This window comes from Pezoporus occidentalis, unplaced genomic scaffold (genome assembly GCF_034315485.1).
Source record: "Pezoporus occidentalis ecotype Australia unplaced genomic scaffold, CSIRO_AGI_Poc_V1 ctg17, whole genome shotgun sequence".
In the NCBI taxonomy this organism is placed as follows: domain Eukaryota; kingdom Metazoa; phylum Chordata; class Aves; order Psittaciformes; family Psittacidae; genus Pezoporus; species Pezoporus occidentalis.
Genome location: NW_026913531.1, coordinates 2,697,940 through 2,714,503, shown reverse-complemented (window position 1 = coordinate 2,714,503; position 16,564 = coordinate 2,697,940). Strand labels below are relative to the sequence as shown.

Here is a 16,564-nt window from a genome sequence, read left to right as displayed (position 1 = left end):
TCTAAACAACTATTACACTTCATCTTACTGAAATTAGTTTTATTGAGTGAACTATTAGCTTCTGCCTAATAAGCCTGGTATGCTTTCAGTGCAATGCACCTTTCACCTCATTTTTTCTTGAGCACACTGAAGATCAAATTACTTGTACTGAGGTTAACTAGTAGGAGTTACAAAATCACGACCAAAAGGCACGATCCTACTCTTCCCCAGTGAACGATGTTACTCTGTAAAATTAATCCTTTTTGCTTACAGACTTCTAGATTATAAGCGCTATAAAGATACAGCACATTCTTGAGCATACCCAGTCATTAGCTATTTTGCAAGTCACACATGCATACTTACAGCTAAGTACATATTTTTACTGTCTATAAATGCTCACAGTAGATACATTCAAAATAGCTTTACCTTGCAATTCATCATCTGCATAGAAATTGCTTCTGCCTTGCAGAGTATATATTCCACATCAATTTTCATAGACAGTTCATTGATATGCTAAAAATATATTCACAAATAATAGTAAAAATGTGATAAATGGTAAATATGTGTTATTGTAAAATACATTAATACTGTACTGCACTGCAAGTAAGTATCAACTTATAAGCTTGCCCCTTAAGCTATAAAATGCTAAATAAGCTCCATTTGCTCTGACAAATGGGTACTAAAAGATGCAGTATGCAGCAGCTGGCTGACACCAAGACCTGCAAGAGGAATCTATAGTACTTCTAAATGTGAAAAACTATCTGGCCCTCCTAGGTACGCCCAGCTCACATTTTCAAAGAGTTAACAAATAAGATTCTGGAAGAAAAGGCAAAAATTAAGATAAAGCATATTAAGCAGTCTAAGAGGGAGATCTGTTAATGATCTTATTCCTAAATACACACATCAAATATACCATTTTGAATGCATAGACATTCAGTTTGCATTTAACCCTTTTGAAGATATATCCATCTACATCAAATCTTCACTTTTTCTTCACACCAGCAGGAAGTAAGAACATACTGCATTAACTCCAGAAAGTTAATCGATATTCAAACAATGCATAAGAATTCGGTACCTTTAATATTTCATTAAAGCCATAGTGTTTGTCCATTATTTGCTGTTTTTCAGATTCTAAGATAGCACAACAAAGGAGAAGATGAAAATTCTGGCAAGGCAGTTCCGTCCACATGACCTGTTAAAATATGAAAACCACTTCTGAAATGCTTATGCTTTCTCTCCAGAAAGTAGTTCTTGGAAAATAAGCCCTCAAGCCAAGTGGGCTTAACTAACAATAACCTATTTTTGAAGGCAACTAAGTATATACCATTACTTGAAATTTTTCTTTTGGCCAATCAGTGACCAAAATTAGCCTGAGTCACCAAATGCTTTTCTGGTTCTTCAAGACCTCTGTGTCTACCAGATTGTCCACTATAATGCTGTTAAGCCGCCTGAGCTGGCGGTCTTGTGAATGGGTGTGTTCTGCCTCAGTTCATGTGAAATCCTCCTACTTAAAATTACCAACTACACAGAAGTCTTTAAAACTAAGAAATTATTTGCATGGCTTAATATATCTGCATTACATGTGAATTGGTAGAACTACATCATGCTCAGCAATCCCTATAGAAGGGATGGTTATAAAAAAAGTTGAAGTTATTCCCAATCCCTCTCTACAAAAGCCCAAACATACGTACTTGCAGCAGGTGTTGGGGGTAGGTGGGTGTTACCTTCTGACTTACTGCAGACACATTAGCTTTTGGTCCCACAGAGGCCAAAAAAAAGGTGTTGCATATAGCATTGCAAATAACTGCAAACACAGTGCGTCTCAACTTACCCACACAGGGTGGAATGCCACCTCTCTAGCATGTGCACTGCTGCACCATAAAACAATGATTTAACCACCTACATTTTCTACCACAATCTGATTACAGCTCTTGCTCAGTAAGCGGACATGGCTTGGATTTAGCCTCTACTCCAGCTGATGTGGACTAGTATCTCACATCTCTAATGTGCATGTCTAATAACCAGTCTAAAGAACAATCTTCTTCATTCCTTTTTTTGAGATGAAACACTGGAAGACATGCAGCTAATGGGAACAGGCAAAAAGTATCCACTGCTACCCTAGTAGCTCAGGCAACTCCAAGGACAGAAATGGAGATCCAAAAGAACACCCCTGAAATTCATAGATTAAAGCAAAAATGCTCCAGAAGTCCTAGAATTTGGGAATGGCATCTCACATGGTACCTCCTCTTCTCCACATTCCACCCTCTGCGAGTGAATACATCACGGGGTAACACTGCTTTCAAATGGGTTCCCTTAATTCATGTGCTATTACAAAAAAGCACACGAACTTTGCTCAGACTGAAATACCCTAAAAAGCTGTTAATTTCTCTGTGCTGGTTACAAAGGCGAAATGCTCCCCTATGCCTACAGCTTGCCTGTGGAAATCCCACACATACACCCACTGATACCACTGAAGTGGCATAGTTACGAAGAGAAAACTTGTTTCCTATTCATAACTGAAGCTGGACTTCCAACTGTGACAAAGGTGACACTAGCTTTCACATAAAAACATGAACACCATTCCTTAATTAGCTTGTTTTAAAAAAAAAAAAAGTTAGCCCCTCTCTTCCGTATCTCCTAGCAAAGAAACAGAATACTTGTAAACACACATTATGACATACTAGAAAGAACCTACAAGACTATGATGTATCAATAGGTTTCCTTCACCTTCCTAAGACAGAAAAAAATACTTGAGAGCTAGAAATAGAGTGTGTTTCTGTATGCAGATGTATACACACATTAAAACAGAGGCAATAAAAACATGCTAGCCTGCGACTATATAAATAAAAATACCACTGTCAATTTAAAAAGAAAAATTAGTCTTTAAAAACATACTAAGATGACATAGCACACTGAGGAGGGGAAGTGAGATTGGTGATACCTTATCTCCAAAAAAATCATTACCATTTATACCTTGGAATAAAAGAATTCTTTTGATTTTGTACATTTTGGTTCCCTTATTTATGAATGTTATTAATAAACTTTTTAGTCCTCTTCAGTTAGAATACCACCTCATTACTCTGTGATAGTAAATTCCACCAAAGGATAATAAAAAGCTAAAAAAGATTTACTTTAGACAGTTTTAAATACTGGTCCTCCTTTTTATGCGAGTACTTTTTCATTAGTGGAAAAAGTGAATAAAAGCATCAACATTATTTTCCATTACACCAGAAACAACATTATTTTTCATTATAGTACGAACTTTATGTATCTCCGTCCCGTTCTTTTCATTACCCTTCTGTTCCCCAACACAACTCAATGGGACGTTATGTCCTAGAAAATACTCCTTCCATTCATCTGAACATTTATTCTCTTGTTTGGGAGTTTTCAGTGCATACTGTGCTCTTGTTAAATGCATCTTAGACAGTAAACCGGTACTGTTGACATACTTCTCAATTTTCCTGGAATAAAGAACTAAAGAATGTTCAACAAAAATACCAGTTCACCTGAATTACTCCATCTGATTCCAAGATTACCTAAATCAAAAAAAAAGAACTCATTAACCTGGAACTATCAGAACTTCTACATTTGGATGCTTTAAATCATGTTATTTGGCATCTTGAGGCCTCACAATTAAGATTAACTGGAACTTCTGACATCATCCTCTTTATGGTTTTGGCTAACATAGAAACTTCCCTGCAAGTGCTTCATTACACTTAATCTATAAAGCACTACCAATATCAAAGAACTAACCAGACACACACACTGCTTCTTCTAGCATAAGCTGTTCTGCAGTCAAAGGTAATCGATACTCTCCACATACTACTTCCACTTCAGACCCTCATCTGAAGGACCCTGTCCAAACCTTCTGAAAAAGCCAGTTTATCTCCACCAGCTCTTAGGAGTATTTTTCATTGAGTTCCCAGGTTGCTGTTTTGGCTAAAAACATGTAACATACGCTAGTTTGTCCTCAGCTCATTGCATGGAATCAGCTTAATATCTATCAGAGTATTAATCACTTTGCAGAATGATCCATGCTTTTTGGTCTGAAGTCCAAAGACTGCTGGAGTTTGTGCAATGAAACATCATCTTACCTCCCAGAGTCGGAGAATATCTTGAAAGCTAAATTCCCTTTTAAATCTGATAAGAAGCCATCGGAAGCAAAAATATAGGTAGCCCGAGTCTTGAGATTCTAGGAATAAAAGTGTTACATTTCATAAACAACAAATTTGGTTAAGACAACAGGGGGAAAAAGCAAACAAACCAACCAACCCAGAACAAAACACACTTTACAGGTACAGAATCATACCACTGATTTTTAAGACAGTAGTCCTGTTTCAGAATCAAACATATTTGCCAGAGGAGGGCATATATTTAACATCCACAACAAAGGGACCATGTTTTTCAATAGGCACGAAGCAATTACTGAAATCTTTTAGGCGTTCTTAATGTTTAAGTCCTGTATTCATATATTACGATTGGAATTATGTTTAAAGACTGGCAAGGACATCAATGCATACAGAATGCAGTAAATTGTTTCAGTTAGTGTGCATGAATAATACACCTACCTAAATAACTGCAAAATCCACTGTCTAGTAAACGCAGCAAAGTACTCAGCTGAATTAGTTGTGTCTTCATCCCCTGCATCTGTTCTTCAAAATTCTGATGCTGCATGGAATGAAACATTAGCACTGTCATTTTTGTCAATGACAACTTTGATATTTACAGCTGTTCTTAATTTTAAAAAAGTTCTGTTATTGTAAAAATGGTTCTCACCCTTCAGGTATATAACATGGATATTTAACTGTACTTCTACCTCGTGAAATGTCTGCCTTTTGCTGAAAGGTTTAACTAATGCAGTGAATTATGTTTCTTTGATAACGCATTTGTATGTAATAAGTGATGATTTTATATTAGCCTATGCTCTGTATCTCCAAGCAGCACCACTGCACTCAAACCAAAAGACAATCTTTTTTGTATTCTCCTATCAGTCACATACTTTTTTGCCACATGAACAATTTGCAAAAGCTTCAGTTTGTAGAAAACCTAAATTGCATTTTGTCACGGTTTTAGCCCAGCCAGTAACGCAGAACCACACAGCCACTTGCTCCACCCCTCCCGCTCCCAGAGGAATGGGGAAGAGAACCGAAAGAATGTAACTCCCACTGGTTGAGACAAGAACAGCCCAGTAACTAAGGTATAACACAAACCACTGCTGCTACCACCAATAATAATAATGATAAGGGAAATTACAGGGGAAGAGAACACAATCGTTCACCAGCCGCCGACCAATACCCAGCCTGACACAAGCAGTGACCCAGCCCTTCTGAGTAACTGCCCTCAGTTTATATACTGGGCATGACGTGCTGTGGTACGGAATACCTCTTTGGCTAGTTTGGGTCAGGTGTCCTGTCTCTGCTTCCTCTCAGCTTCCCCTCCCCCCGGCAGAGCATGAGACTCAGAAAGTCCTTGGTCAGACTAAACATTACTGAGCAGCAACTAAAAACATTGATGTTATCAGCATTGTTCTCAGGCTGAAAGCCAGACACACAGCACTGCATCAGCTACTAAGGAGAAAAATGACTGCTACTGCTGAACCCAGGGCACATTTAACCTATGCCAAAAAGCAGATGTGACAGGGAACCCTTATCCTGAACAAAGTCCTGCAAGAGGACACAATTAATACAAATTCATCTGTGATGTCTCCAAGTTACTTTGGAACTTCCAAGGAGCTGAATTTGTCTGCATTACACAGTAATAGTATCACAAACCCACCATAAGGAATGTCAGTCAAGGAAAACATAACTTCAAACATGACTGCTTTAAAAGAATTGAAAAAACCCACTGAAATGCATGAAATAAAATTAATTCCAAATGCTGTCTGTAGCTTATACGTTTGATGGACTAAAAAAAAGCCTTTTTTTACCATTTGATCCATGTATGATACAAAGCACCAGAAGGCATCTACTTCATTCTCCATAACATACAAGACAGGTGACAGCAAGTCACTCATCCCCTGAACATAACCTTGAAGGAGAAAAAGGGGAAAAAAAAAGGCAAATAAGCATTTAGTTAAATTCAGCAGTTTATCAGTAATTTTTCAAGGTGTTGAATGACTGAAACCAATGTTAGCATTCCAAGTTTGTTCAGATACTACAGTGTTCCCACTCAACCACCAGTAAAGACATTTTTGTATTAATAACCACCAACATCCAGCAGACCTAACAAGATTTAGCAGCTGATTCTGCCAACCTACAGAGAATATAAAACATGTAAACACAGGTTTAGAGTTGTTCAAAATATACACAGATGTTCAAAACATACAAACTGAGCTAACATCAAAATAGAATTTTAATTTAAAAAGTACTCATTTAGAGCTCAGGAGCATATATTGATATTTTCAAGAAGATTAAATATATACCTTGCACCATCACAAATACAGACTTGTATTTATTCTCCTTTCTATCTGAATTGGTCACTTTCCTCTAGACATTTACAATCTATTAATGTCTTCCCACTTTCCCCCGCCCTCAACTGAAGATTTTCTTTTCAAAGAGAAGAAGAGATGTTGAGTTTCAATCCCACAAAAAACATGCGGTACAATAGCTTTTATGTAGAATTCTGCACTTAGCATTTCTTTTTTCTGGCACTGAATATGCTTGAAGGATTCCAGTATTTAGGGAAGTCGGACTGTTCAGCTAGGATGGTATTTTAAATAAACAAAGCCCAAGACCATCTACGTAATCAAGCAGCTATCAACAAAAAAAAGACTACTACCTATCAAACTGGAGAAAGGGATTAATTGCTTGTGAGAAGTATGAAACATATCCCGACCTGATTCAAGGAAGTGCCTTAAGGTTTCTGTGCCTATAAATGGTAAATCAAGTTCATATGCCGTAAAACACTCATGTGCCTTAGAAGAAAAGCTTACATTGAACTGGAGAGTAAAATACCAATACATCAGTGTTACAAATAGCTAGAAAATTTTAGTTGTACACAAAACAGTTTAAAAATCTTATAGCTTTTAAATATTTTTTCCAGCTCCATTGTTTGTAATTAACAGCCCAATTAAGAAGAGTAGGGGGACAATGGGCTTTAGAGCTTATTTTTCCCCAACTCTTGCAACTACCGTACCACTGACACTCAAGTCAGCTCATCTACTGCCCTATGGCTGCACACCTCCTTAAGGGAGGACATGATTTATGTCTGTGTCTGTCATCGGTGGTTGGTTCAGCACAACATTTCTCAGTTGGCTGATTCCATTTCTTAATGACGTAATTATAAATGAATAACTGACAAGAGGGTTAGACTCGACTGTGAGACCGTGGAGCAGGTAGGAGGAGAAAAATACAACAAGGAATAGAAAACAATTAAAAGGTCGAAAGAAAAGAAAATGTTTTATTCCCCAAACATAGCCAATTAAAAACAAATGTAGAGAAAATTTTGTCCAAAACAGTTTAAAAGCCTCTTAAAGAATAAAATCAGTTTTATTAATACAGACTCAAGGAATTCATTCAGAAAAATGCAGTATTAACAGCTGTTCTGTCCCCTTCCCTATTTGGCAGTTTGTGGCATTACTCAAATCCCTCTACAGCTGCTGTTGAAGGATTAAATGCAGCATTGTACGAATGTTTGAGTAGCTTAGAAGCCTGGACCAGATACAATGTCAAATGTACTATATTTCCATTATTCTTGCTTGTTTATAAAACAGAATACTTATCCACTGCATACATGCATGCCATCTAAACAATGTTTTTAATAGTGGGTGTTGCATGTTCTTTAATTTCACTTATATGTCACTGTGTGTTAATGCAGGTTGACTCGTGGAACAGAGCTACATGCTTAAATAGTCTAAATCAGTTTTCCCTTTCTTTTCCATGCCAAAGATCTAGTTCCTCTACAGACTTGACAGAAAGGACAAAAGCTGACAAGTACTATGCCTCTGCAGAAAGTTTACTAGCAATCAAACATTTGTTCCAACTTTGTGCCAGATTTTGAAGGCAAAAAGTGAGCTTTTAGAACCCCACACTATTTTGAGACAGAATACACACACAAAAAAGTACACAACAGCCAAATGTCATGGCGGGAGTAGAGGGGAGAACCAACAAGAAATATCTTTTCCATCCCCAACCAACACATCTCATATATGCTGTGATTAAAGCAAAGCCTTATATGCTCTTCCTTCTGCAACAGATGTGTATGCTAAAGCGTAATTTGACAGAATGTTTAGTATAGTCCTCAAGAACCATCTTCTGAAGTATTGTAAACATCTATGTTTACAAACAGCTGTTTCAGTATGCTAAGCTTTAATTACAGCAGTGGCAGCTAGTTTATCATTTTTATTGATGTATCAGTTGTAAAAATGGATGTAACACTCAAGCTCCAGAGACCCAAATCCATATAAAACTCTAAAAAGCAAACCCGCTTCAATACTAAAATACAAATAACAACAGAAAAACCCACAACAACCAACAGGACTATGGGGAAGACAAACTGTCACTTAATTCCCAATCCCACCTCAGCTGATGAATTCAGATGCCCGTGATAAGCATCTGATAAAAGGAAGAAACAGGATGAGAAACTGAATAAAGTTATCTACATTATTAAATTATACATCTTGACAGTTACAAAAAGCATTGCAATCAAAACAAGTTGAACTGTGTTAACAGGCCTTAACATAATCAAAGCTGCATTTTGGAAACTAAAAAGGCTTTTACATTCAGAGGAACACAACTTACCTAAGTCAAAGTCATACATGCAATAGGTCATCAAAATATCATGAAGTAAAATCAATCCTGGATTATCTTCACCTTCATAGAATTTATTTGTCCGATCTGTTCTGTTTACATCTTTTTCTAAGGAAACAGTCCAGATTTAAAAACATTTTCAAAGCCAGCATTAAATGAGTTTAGAATGATTTTTAAGCTGCTGCTTTTTTCCTCAAACAATGCTGCAAAGCTTTGAAGTGTTTAAGACAACTGCATAACTGAATGGTATTTCAAAATAAAGAATATTTTAAAAGAAAGAAAATCCTTCCTGGCTGCAATAAAATGATTTGCTTATAAATAGATTTTAAAGCTTTTTGCCCCTTTTTATTTGTTAATACTTTTTATGGAATACTTCCTGATTATAATTCAGTTAAAATGTTTTACACCTACATGGATTAAGAACAATTTTATGTGAGTTAGCTATGCAATGCCATTTATGAATACCTATGTAACGCCGCATAAGCCATAGTAGGAAGTTAACACATGATCAGCTCAGAGACACTGTGATAGTTCACAACAGCATGTTTATAAATTCTTCTAAGCTCATACAATTCATAGTGAGCTGAAATTGCTTGTTCCATCAGGCAGTTCTCATGCCTCAATAATAGCAAGCACACAGCATACTCCTGAATAATAAAAATTCAGGATTTGATGTACTGAAATAAGCCAAATTTTGAATGTGCTTTAATAAAAGTAGTAATTTGTAGTTTTGGATCTATTTCACAATGTAAGCCTGATACTGTCATTTACATTTCAAACATTTAAAAAGGAACCGAACTGCTTCAACAGAAACAAAACTGTTAATATACACAGTCTTTAAGATTGATCTACTAAGATTAGACTCAACCCTTTCAGCTTGCCTACTGAATAACTGGCTGAAAAAAGTTTAGTTCACAACTCAGAATAACACAAAAACAATCTTACCCTGTTTCCTGAAACAACTATTTAGCAATCCTAAACATGGTTTCCAAATCTCACTACCATAAAGATCTGAGGATACAAACTGCTAACAGTCAGCAGAACTTGATGAAGTCTTTAGAAGTAGGTATAAACCCCCCACAAGTCAGAATGCACATATACAAATCCCTATAATAAATTTTAAAATATGGACAAATGCATTTTCACATTCTTACACTGTCATTATTCTAATGTCATTCCAAGTAAAACTACACAGGAAGTAACATGAAATAAAGATCCTTTTGTTACTAAGTGAAAAAAAGTTAAAAAATCCAGCCATTCTGTAACACTGACATGTAAAGCTCTGAATTACTCTGGCTGAGAAAGTTTTAATATTGAGTACATAAAGTTCAGATACCTCTAGGACAGCTTTGAGTGCCTCCTCATACAGGTTACTCAAAAGCATACATTTTTTCAAGTTTATACTGAATTGTAAGAGTGTGCACATTTGTACAGTTAGGTCCATTTCTAAATCTAAATCTACCTATAAGACTCCGGTAATCTCTCAATCTTGAATTTCGTTTTTCCTGTTCCTCACTGACAGATTTCCACTGCAGTTTCATCCTGAAATATTCATCCCTGAAGAAGAAAGGATAATTTTGAGACCAAAACATGCTCAATTACTATACTTCTTTTTTATTTAAGCATTCATTCGTTGCATTTGTTCTTTGGCATAAATGGGATACCACCACCATTTACACAGTATTTTTACTTTAATGTAACAGTAATTTTTAAGAAAGTCTCCGCATCTCTCTGCATTCCACAGCCTTTAGCAGCTGTCTTTTAAGTTTCCAAAACCCCTTCCACTTCACTGCATGCCTCAAATACAAAAGAAGCTTTGAAATACTTTTTTTTTTAATTAAAAAGAAACAACTGCGCTGTACTCACGTTTTCCTTTTTTGCAGATTTGCTCTCTCTTCTTTAGTGCTATTCCAAGGAAAATACCCCAAAAGAAATTTCCACGCCTCTTTTCTTAAAGTATGGCAGAGACCCTAGGGATAAAATGGATATGAAACATTCCTGAAGTGATACAATACTTCTTAAAGCAGCAACTTAAAAAGACAATTTTTATAATTAAGCTTCCCTTTCACATTGCAGCCAGATCTTAGCTGCTATCTAGGTACCATACTTGCAGGAAACAGCAGAAAGAGAATATGATTAGCAAAAAACTGCAGAAGCACTGGATTCTTAGAAGATAAAAAAAAAAAACTTTTTACAAAAGACTTTTCTTCCTACACTTTTGCTTCACTTCTAGAAATAAAAACCTTGCAGGCATCAGAGACTTCAAGAAACAAAAAAAACAAAACCACCTTTAAAATTTATGAATTTAAACATCACACTGCTTAACTGATCTTGAAGGCTAGACTTCCCTTCATTTTTTTTTATTTGCTCAAACATTTTTATCTAACAAGACAGCCAACACACAGATGAATCTTCCAAGCAATCAATACCAGTGTCTACTCAAGGATGCTTATTTGTCAGAAATGTTTCCAAGTAATGCTCGGCATCTGTAGATGATGAAAACGTACTAGCTGAATTACATCCCACTCATCCAAAGAGTTTCTTTCAACTCCTGCAGTTTGGTCATGAGAATGATACACTTTTGCTTTCACACTCCCCAGTTTACCAGTCCAAGGCCACCTTAATTCCTCATTGTAACTAAAGCTTTCAGATTTCCAACACCAAGACTAAGTTCACATTCATATTACAAAACCCCTCAGTTCAATTAAAAAAAAAAAAAAAAACCGAACAAAAACTGATTTCCTAACACTGAAGCACTGGTGTCTTCCTAAAAAGCACTTTGATTTCTCTTTTTTAGCACTTAGGCTTTTGTGTTTCCAACTCAGTCACTTTAGCCAGCCACACAGATCTCTCTCCTTGTAGAGCACTTTGTATGGTTGCAAGACTGCTGAGGTATTTCATCAGATCATTCTTTATGAAGTCTCTCCCACAATACTGAGGCTCAAATTCCTGCATGAAGCATTACAAGTGTAATGAAAACAGTATAACCGTAGTTTGTGAAGGAAAGAAAAAGGGGCTGGAATCAAGCCACAGGTGTTGCTGAGTTTAGAAAAACAAGTTACCCCTTTGAATATCGATTGCTTTATGTAGTCGACATTTAAAATTCTTCCTTCAGCATCTATATTCTTAGCCCATTCTTCAGCCGACACAGGCTCTCTTCTACTAACTTCAGGCTGTTTTCCTAGATCAATCTGAAACATATGCAAACACAATGTATGAATCCAACTGAAGTGCTTCACTAGTTTTAAACAATTGCACAAAGAGTACTAAGCTCGTCAGTTTCTTACACCGAGTGCAACTACATTTTCACATGCGCACACCTCAGCTGGCAGCTCCAAGGATCTATGATTGTGTCCACATTAGCAAGTAGTGTGGACCAGTATAAGCAGATCTTTAAAGCAAGATACTCCATGCTGAAGGCCTGGGTATACATACTAGTATTTCAGATTTTGGAAGAGAATGTGTGTGTTTTAAATAACCTCTACCCCCACAGACACCTCCGAGCTAGCTTCCCATGGACTAAAAGCCATTATGCAACTAGGTACATGCAACACAACAAAACAAGGACAATAGGAAGCTTCACTTCAAATGCACATTCCTGATACACACTAGCGCATCATAAGAGAGCAGAAAACCAGCTTGGGCTTACACAGACTGCAGTGTGACTGAAAGATCAATTTAGGTACACTGCCCTTAAAAAATAAAAATAAACCCAAGACTGTATGTGCTTTCAGAACTCCTAACACCCACTAAAGTTTCACAGTTTGGGGTTACTCTCAGTTCCCAAATTGCATGTTTAAACACAGCAAATTCATCGTAATTCCTTTCTATCTAAAAAGTATTTTGATAAAGGCAACCATCAAGTCAATTTGTGGTTTAAGTCTTTAGAATTCTAACGCATTTACCAGATTAGGGTTAATATTATTTTCAGTATGTAGCAGTCATTACACTTTTTCTCATTAATAAACTAAGTGCTAAGCAGCAAGTTCTTAGAATCACATAGTTCATACAGCTACTGCTAAGTTAGTAACACTATTCTGAACTCAAGAAAAAAAATAACATTCAATCCAGTTTAACGCTCTAAAAACATGTAAGCTGCTTATATAGTAATCACAAGCATTTAGAAAAATCTTTTCCACCTGTCTGTAAAAGACACTAATAGAAGCCTAAAGTGATTCATAATGCCATTACAAGCTCATCCTAGCTTTGGTTCAAGTCGCACATAAATCTGTATGTTCACACAACCTAGACATTAATCATCCAATTAAATACTTTGTTTTAATCTTTTTAGTCCTCTTAAAGCACACTGAAATGTTAAAATGATTAGCCAAGAAAGTTGGTTATTAACATCCATATCCCAATTTTACTTAACATAGCTCTAGCTGACCACAGAGGAAACACTAAACATGAAATGGGTAATTTTTCAAGGTAGTGACTCTGTGTAACAATAATCCCCATTTCAGCAATGACAAGCTTTCAAAGCAAAGCTCATATTTGCAGGCATAAAAATGACATTCTAGATGTAGCTGACAATGATCTTTTCTTGTGAACAAATGGTAGGGCAGCATACGCCACAATAACCAAGCATAAACACTGTAATTCGCCAAGCTTCAACTCTTATTCCTTTAAAGGTGTGCATAAAAAGAATCAATGCATCTGTTTCATATGCATTTACACACTCACTCGTGTAATGACTTCAAACCCTGGTTCTTCCTGCTGATTTATCTTCAGCCCTGGAATAGCATCATTGAGAAAGTCTGCCATTTCTGATGGTGGTCGCCGTTGAGTTGAAGGGTCGCTTGAACGGAAACTGTCAAAAATATAGTTTGTGACTTTGGAAAACCTTCCCATTGTTACTGTGTATGGATCTTTCTTCAATTTCTGTGTTATAACAAGGAAAACAAGTAAAATACAAAAAATCTCAGATTATTTGGAATTCTTGTACTCAAAGCAAAACAACAGGACAAATACTGTACATCTCAAAGTTATTGAAGTTTCATGTATCAGAGGTTTCATATAGTACATTCATTACATGATTAAAAAAAATGTTATCTTGAGTATTAAGATAATACTGTTGGTTGATTTGAAAAATTGCGTATCAGAGTGCTCAGTATGCATGATCTACATATAAAAGTGGATCAGATTTACTGTTTACTTTCCAGTGATTAATGCCACAAAACATTATCTTTATGCCTAGCTTCTCTACCTTCACAGAGAAAGCAGCTCGAATCATCACGTACTCTGCTAGGAATCTCACACAAAAAAATTCATTTGACAACTAAGTCCAGAAACTAACGCAGTTCATTCAGGAATATTTTCTTTAATTAAATAAATCACTTAGTTGAAACTCTGGCCTCATTCAAGTCATTGGAATTTTTGCTGCTGACTTTCCTAAGTCCAAAAACCCCACTAAATGATGAGCAGTTTCAGCATTAAAAAAAAAAAAAACAACCCAAAACCTCTTTTCCGCAATATTGTGTTCTTTGCTGCTCTATTTCCAACATCACTTCAAAACTGTCAAAAAATATCAAGGAAAAAAATACATAATCAAGAAAAATTTTTAAAATTCTAATTAACATTTTGGTAACTCCTAAAATTGTTCCTTATTCCCTGTTATAAAAATATCTGAATCCAAATGTATGGAATAGCAGGTAACATCAACTTGAATAGCTTTGAAATAATACCACAGGGAGATTAAGAATTTCTTAGAACACATAAAACAACTAATAAGCAAGTTTACTTTCTACAGCAAGCATTCATTTTAGGACACAGTCAATGCTTCTACAATGGCAACAGTTCAGGCAGTGTCTGTGTGACACTGTAGGTGGCTTTTTTTAAGACATTTCTTCAGAATAAAAAATTCAGAGATAATACATACTTGTAATAAGCCATATGATGGTTCATCAAAGAGATTTTCAAAAGACTGAGATAGAGACTTGTTCTGAGAATTCACAAGAAGAACCCGTTTATCCTGGGGAGATCTGCAATAAAAATAAAAACGTTTCTATAAGCACCACTAGTTTTTCCTGAAAACATTTTTAAAACACTTTTTTTGAAGTCACATTTCAGGTGTACAATGAAAGCAGGTTTGATGCAAGATCACTCTTAGTTCTTGGCACAAGTTCACAAGCTAAAACACTACAAACAGGACTTCCATTTTTCAAAAGATTAGTCGTAATATTAATGCTCAACTGTACTCTTTCATACTGTGAAAAATCATGATGCTTTTGAGAAATATTTGAGAAATTACTCTGGAAGATAAACTTTGTCACCCACATGTAAATAATTTTTTTCAACTACAGTTTTCTGTATTTGACAACAGGCAAAAAAAAGAGGTGACAGAGGAAAGGAAATTTAGTGAGACAGTCAGCCTCAACATAATATATGCCAAAATTCATTTAATGTAACAGAAGAATTGAAAAAAGCTCACATCACCACATACACTTCAGGAATTCTTTTTACCAGTTACTAAGTCTTACATTAGCATGCCCTGTAAAACATTACATAAATGAATACAAATTGCTTTTCAATGTATGAAAGCATATCAATGAATTTTTAACCAACCACATTAAAACAGCTACGGTTAGAATAATTCTAAGATTCATACTGACAGGAGCTAAAAAAACACCACAGCCATTGTATTGTGAAACAGAACCATCCCAGTACAGTCTGCAAATGTATTTCTGTGTAGAATCCAAAAGCTAAATGAACAGTATCCAAATCTGGCCTAACTCAAGGTCTTTGTACACTCCTGTTCTTCAGTGTAACATTTTCTTCTCTGACAGGCTTGCACAGGCAGATGAAAACAGTAACAACAAAGGCAGCGGAACCACACTGCTACTAGTATTTAATCTGTTCTTTTGCTCTCACCCCCTCAACCCAACATTCCAGCTTTCCTCCTCCTCCGGCATAGACTATAGAATCACAGAATGGTTGGGCTTGTAAAGAACTTTAACATCATCTAGTTCCAACTCCCCTGCCAACCCCATCAATTCATTAACCAGCTCCCGAACTCCCAATTTACAGCTCAGTATGTGACAGAAGAGAGAACAGCTCAGAAGCCAGGCTGACATTCAGGCCTCAGAGTTGGTAGCTAGGCAAGCCAAAACACTTTGCCATCTGATGCTAACCCATTGCACAGGCTTACTTTTATTGCTCTCTCCCAAAGTTCAAATCCACTATTTCTCATCTTTGAAAGAAAAATTACTTTTATTTTTCTTAGTACCTGCACCATCTACCATGTTATTAAAGTCAAAGATAAGAACTTTAATAAGCCTTATCTCTCTCCCATTCCAACAGGACAGGACACTGTTAACACGGACGGATATGAAATGCAACAAGCGATCTCATTTTGAGACAGCCAGACACCAGAGTCATAGTTCTGAGGCAGGAACAGTTAATGAAGCACAACTGACTTTTGCTAAAAAGCAGGACAAGGGCAAAGGCTGAGTCATGTATTATGTTTTCCTTAACTAAAAGAACAAAAGAAACAAAGAACTTTGTACCATTATCTCCATTTTAATTAAACGTTCTCTCTGGACAGCCAGTTGGGTATCAACAGCTACTTGGGTTATTTGGGTATCTTCAAAGCAGCAAATCATAAATATTTAGTTCAAGTTTAGCAACTTCCCACACACTGATTTCAGCAACAATGTTTCATTTTATAAGGAAAAAAAAACTTTTGAGGTGATAGGAACAGAGGAAAAAAGTACCTGTGACAAAAAGCTGTTTTAGAGAAAAGCTGAACTTTCTGCCTTAACACCAATATCCCATGTATTATAAACTAGAGGCTGGGATAAGAAGTAATTTTGCTGCCAAGGATTTGCTTCTGGCATCCA

General features: G+C 36.2%; 1 protein-coding gene across 1 annotated transcript in view; it reads right to left on the bottom strand.

Moving 5' to 3' along the window:
* Positions 1–16,564, bottom strand: part of TBC1D15 (TBC1 domain family member 15) — a 32,559-nt gene that overhangs the window by 1,648 nt on the left and 14,347 nt on the right. The window contains exons 6-16 of the mRNA XM_062613753.1: positions 14,605–14,707; positions 13,410–13,607; positions 11,789–11,917; positions 10,593–10,696; positions 10,189–10,283; positions 8,718–8,834; positions 5,906–6,006; positions 4,548–4,647; positions 4,074–4,171; positions 1,055–1,171; positions 406–492 (exon numbers count right to left, since the gene is read on the bottom strand). Of these exons, the coding sequence (XP_062469737.1) occupies positions 406–492; positions 1,055–1,171; positions 4,074–4,171; positions 4,548–4,647; positions 5,906–6,006; positions 8,718–8,834; positions 10,189–10,283; positions 10,593–10,696; positions 11,789–11,917; positions 13,410–13,607; positions 14,605–14,707 (1,249 nt within the window). The remainder of the gene's footprint in view (positions 1–405; positions 493–1,054; positions 1,172–4,073; positions 4,172–4,547; positions 4,648–5,905; positions 6,007–8,717; positions 8,835–10,188; positions 10,284–10,592; positions 10,697–11,788; positions 11,918–13,409; positions 13,608–14,604; positions 14,708–16,564) is intronic.